General features: G+C 42.0%; 1 protein-coding gene across 1 annotated transcript in view; it reads right to left on the bottom strand.

Moving 5' to 3' along the window:
• Jag1 (jagged 1) overlaps positions 1-3,533 on the bottom strand; it is a 39,664-nt gene extending 36,131 nt beyond the window's left edge. The window contains exon 1 of the mRNA XM_004634303.3: positions 3,473-3,533. Coding sequence (XP_004634360.2) covers positions 3,473-3,533 — 61 coding nt within the window. The remainder of the gene's footprint in view (positions 1-3,472) is intronic.
• Positions 3,534-3,833: the final 300 nt, after the last annotated feature.

Consider the following 3,833-nt stretch of genomic DNA (forward strand, 5'->3'; position numbering starts at 1 on the left):
CTTCCAATTAGCCGCGACACCCCTGGTCATAATCAAGGTCAAAGGAAACCCGCCGGCCAGCTGAAGCTTCTGTCAGCCAGCGTTAAGGGGAGGTTTTTAAGAAAATAGACATTTTCTTAAAAGGGGTGGGAAGAGGTTTAGCCCTCATATTAGGTATGTCCTGCAGAAAAGCGCGGCTACTCAGACGCCTCTGGGACTCTAGCCCTCGTAGACTGTTAGGATATGAGGTGGACTGGGTCAAGGGAAAATAAGTTTCAACTGCCAAGTTAAGAGCACGTGAAAAGGCAGGTATTTGTAGTAATCTGCTTACTGCATTTCATGAGAAGTAAAACTACGACCTTTTCCATACCAGATACTCTAGAAGATAAAAGCAGCTAACTGATCTCTTTACTCTGCTTCAAAGCTACCAAGGTTGGCTTAGGAATCTCTGTATTTGAATAGCTAAGAAAATGCACCTGAGAAAGATGCTTTCTTAATAGAAATAGGCCCCATTTTGGTCATTCGTGAGAAAATCGGTTATTTGGGGAGGGAGGTAGCCAAGAACAGAACGGACTTACAACTGGTCATGTTAGCTGGTGGAGGCAGCAGCCACCTGGGAGTTGTCCCTTGCTGCAGTTCTAGTGCCCCCTCCCCAGATTACCCAACATGCAAGGCATCCAGTAATCAGTAATCTTAAATTCTGGCCTAAGTTTGTATAAACACCAGCCCCCCCTTCTACCCCCCAGTCACCCAGTTATGGTGCTTCCTAACAGTACTGAGCAAAAAGCACAAAATATTGATATCCTTGAAGCTCCGTGAGTTGAAACCCCTTTTAAATCTGTGCCCTGTATCCCACACACTCAAGAAGGAGTCTCTGCTTTCTTGAAGCTTCTGTGGAACCACCTGATTTAGCCCAGGAAGGCAGGTACCTCTGGTAGTGCTCTGGGCGCCACATGAGCCAGGGCCAGCTCCCGTCCACTAGCCGATGGAGTCCAGATGAGGATCAGGAAAGAGGCTAGGTTTCTGATAGGATTAGTGGGGGAGGTGACACTAATAAAATACTGAAACACAAAATTAACATGTTCTCATAGCAGAGTCCCTCGCCCTTTCTGAGCCTGGGAACCCCTTTTAGAGGAGAGGATTGCGGGCAATGGGGGATTCTTTTGAAAAATTTCAGTTGGGGCTCTTCCAGAGTTGGGACTCCCCCAGAAAGCCAGTCACCTGAGGGTAATGGCCATGGAGTGGAAGCTCTATCTGCCACTTCCTCAGCCCTCACCCTAGGGAATGAGGAACTGTGGCTGAGGGCTCAAAAGTGGAGATTCCCCCACTACGCATTAGCTGCCTTTGAGCCTCACCTTCCAGCTGTAAGCAAATGCCCCAGGAAAATGTTCTGTGAAAAACTGCCACTTATGCATCATACACATGCCTGAGGGAAAAGGAAAGGCTCCTGGCCAGTTACTGTTTTGCCCATGCCACATGCTCAAATCGCAGCCATCGTTGGATAACTTTCTTACTTTATGTTAAAAAAAAATCCATCCTTCATTCTGTTTATCCAAAAAACTTGTCTTGCCTTTACTAAGTCTTCAAGAAATAGCAGTCTAGTCAGAGACCGGGTTCTATCCCCATTGTGCTGTGCTGGCTCCACCCCCAGGGCACACTGAGACAGCGATTGAGACTAGGCATGGTGGTGCATGCCTGTAATTCCAGCTCTTGGGAGGCTGAAAACAGGAGGGTCGCTAGGAGTCTGATCTGTGTAGTGAGACCCTGTAGACCCTGTACTAAAATACATTTTTTAAAAAAGCAGTCTTGAATCCCCAAAGGGCTTAAGACGAGCCATTCAACTTGACTGTATGTAAAAAATCATTGAGTCAACTGAAAATCTCTGGCTAATCAAACTGATAAAAATCAGCTAATCAACAGTGATTGAGAACAGTTGCAGGTGGCAAGACAGATAATATATATTTTTAAATCATGATGTGAAATAAGCCAGATGCACAGACTCTAACCTATATGGATTGATTTATATGAAGTTCTACAACTGGCAAAAACAGTCTATGGCAAAAAAAAAATCACAAATATGATTTGGGGAGAGGGAGAGATTGTTAGGGATGCTCTTAAGGTTCTACTGAAGGTGAGGTAATGCTCTCAATCTTGTTGGGGGTTGGGGTACATGTATTCATCAAAATCCATTAACTGGTATATTTAAGATTGGTGTATTTCATCATATATTAAAAAAGAAAGGGATTATAGATAAATATTCCCTCAAAGTCACTTATGTGCATATAGAACCAATTATAATGGCAGGTGATGCCTGCAACTTCAGGACACATAAAAATGACAGATAAGAAAGCATGGTGAGGTAGATGAACTGTATGCCAAAGCAATAGGAAGGTGTTAAGGAGACAATCTGGGCAGTATACTGGTGCTCCCTGAAGAATTCTTCCAAATTTCCCTATATTAGAGAATGTCCATTATAAAAAGTTGGAGAAAATATTTATATGCTAGGGAAGGTGCCAGGTGCCAAAAATATGGGGACAGCACACACAGGGGAGCACTATAAAGAATATATCTGTAAGGACTGATGACACTGTCAGTTAAAGTCATGAAAAAGATGGTAGTCTTCCTGTTTTTTCTGATCCCTCTATTCATGCCAATGAGTAAAAAAGGTTCAAATTGTAGAGAAAGGACATGCACAATTGCCTTTAAAAGTGTACTGCCTGTTTCCTTGCTTGAGCGCTACAGAGAATGCAAGCTTTCTGTGGGCAGGATGTCTTTCTGCACCTGCACCACACTCAAAGGGTGCTCCTGCATCCTGCAAGTTGACCTCCTGCGCCCCCACTACCACCTTGGTGACTTGGTCAGGCCTCCCATGGGAGGCACCATATCTGCATGCATAACTATTGCCATGGGTTCGTCCCATTTTTCCATGATACTAGAAATTCTGCATTTAAAAAGAAATCTATGGTTACAATTGAGACATTAAAGATCGGGTTAAAATGATAGCTCCTACAGCAACTCCACACCACAAGTTTATTTATTCAAGAAAAAAATTAAAGCTTTACATACACAAAGAATCTGAATTAATTTTTTGAAACCATGAATTTCTTGTATTATCAAAAGTGATTTTTCTATGGCTCAATTTAAACATTGCTTTAGTTTTGCCTTGAGCTCAAATATTTATAATTTTACCCACTTCTGTGTCATGGTCACTCTCAGAGTAATTTGTCCACATCTCCTTTAACCAATCACAGAAGTCACCAAAAACCCAAGATACAAAACTCTAGCAACCATAGGATTAATATCTTCATTTTACTTTTTGAGTTAAGAACAAATATTTGTGACTTTTTATAGTTCTATTGGACTTGTGGGGTGAGGAAGCATGGTCTTGCTTATAAAACTCTTTTCATATGGCTAGGTATTTTTTGAAAATGGCAAATCCCAGGTGTAAGTAGCTGTTAAATTGGCATTCTCCAAACAACTAGAAGTGACTCACCTGCGCTCATTCTCGGGGTGCTGATGCCTGCTTTGTGGATGACACCTGAGTGACGAGTCATCGAACTTCTGCTGTAACTGTTCATCCTTTTTAAAAAAAAAAAAAAAAAAAAACCAAATTGGTTCATTTGTACAATTGATCGATTTAAATGCCACCAACAATTTTCTATAATTGTGAAGTGGGACTGAGCTCTTACAAGCCTTTTCATCTCCTAAAAGATTCTGGAAATTACACTTCCAGGAACAGGTTGGGTTTGGAAAGTACCACAATCCAGTGCACACCGTGAGCACCTTTTCATCTTGCTTGCTCTTAGTTTTTGCAAACAAATAGTTCGAAGTTATAAAGAATACCAAAAGTGAAT

This window comes from Octodon degus, unplaced genomic scaffold (genome assembly GCF_000260255.1).
Source record: "Octodon degus isolate 3935 unplaced genomic scaffold, OctDeg1.0 scaffold00060, whole genome shotgun sequence".
Lineage (NCBI taxonomy): Eukaryota > Metazoa > Chordata > Mammalia > Rodentia > Octodontidae > Octodon > Octodon degus.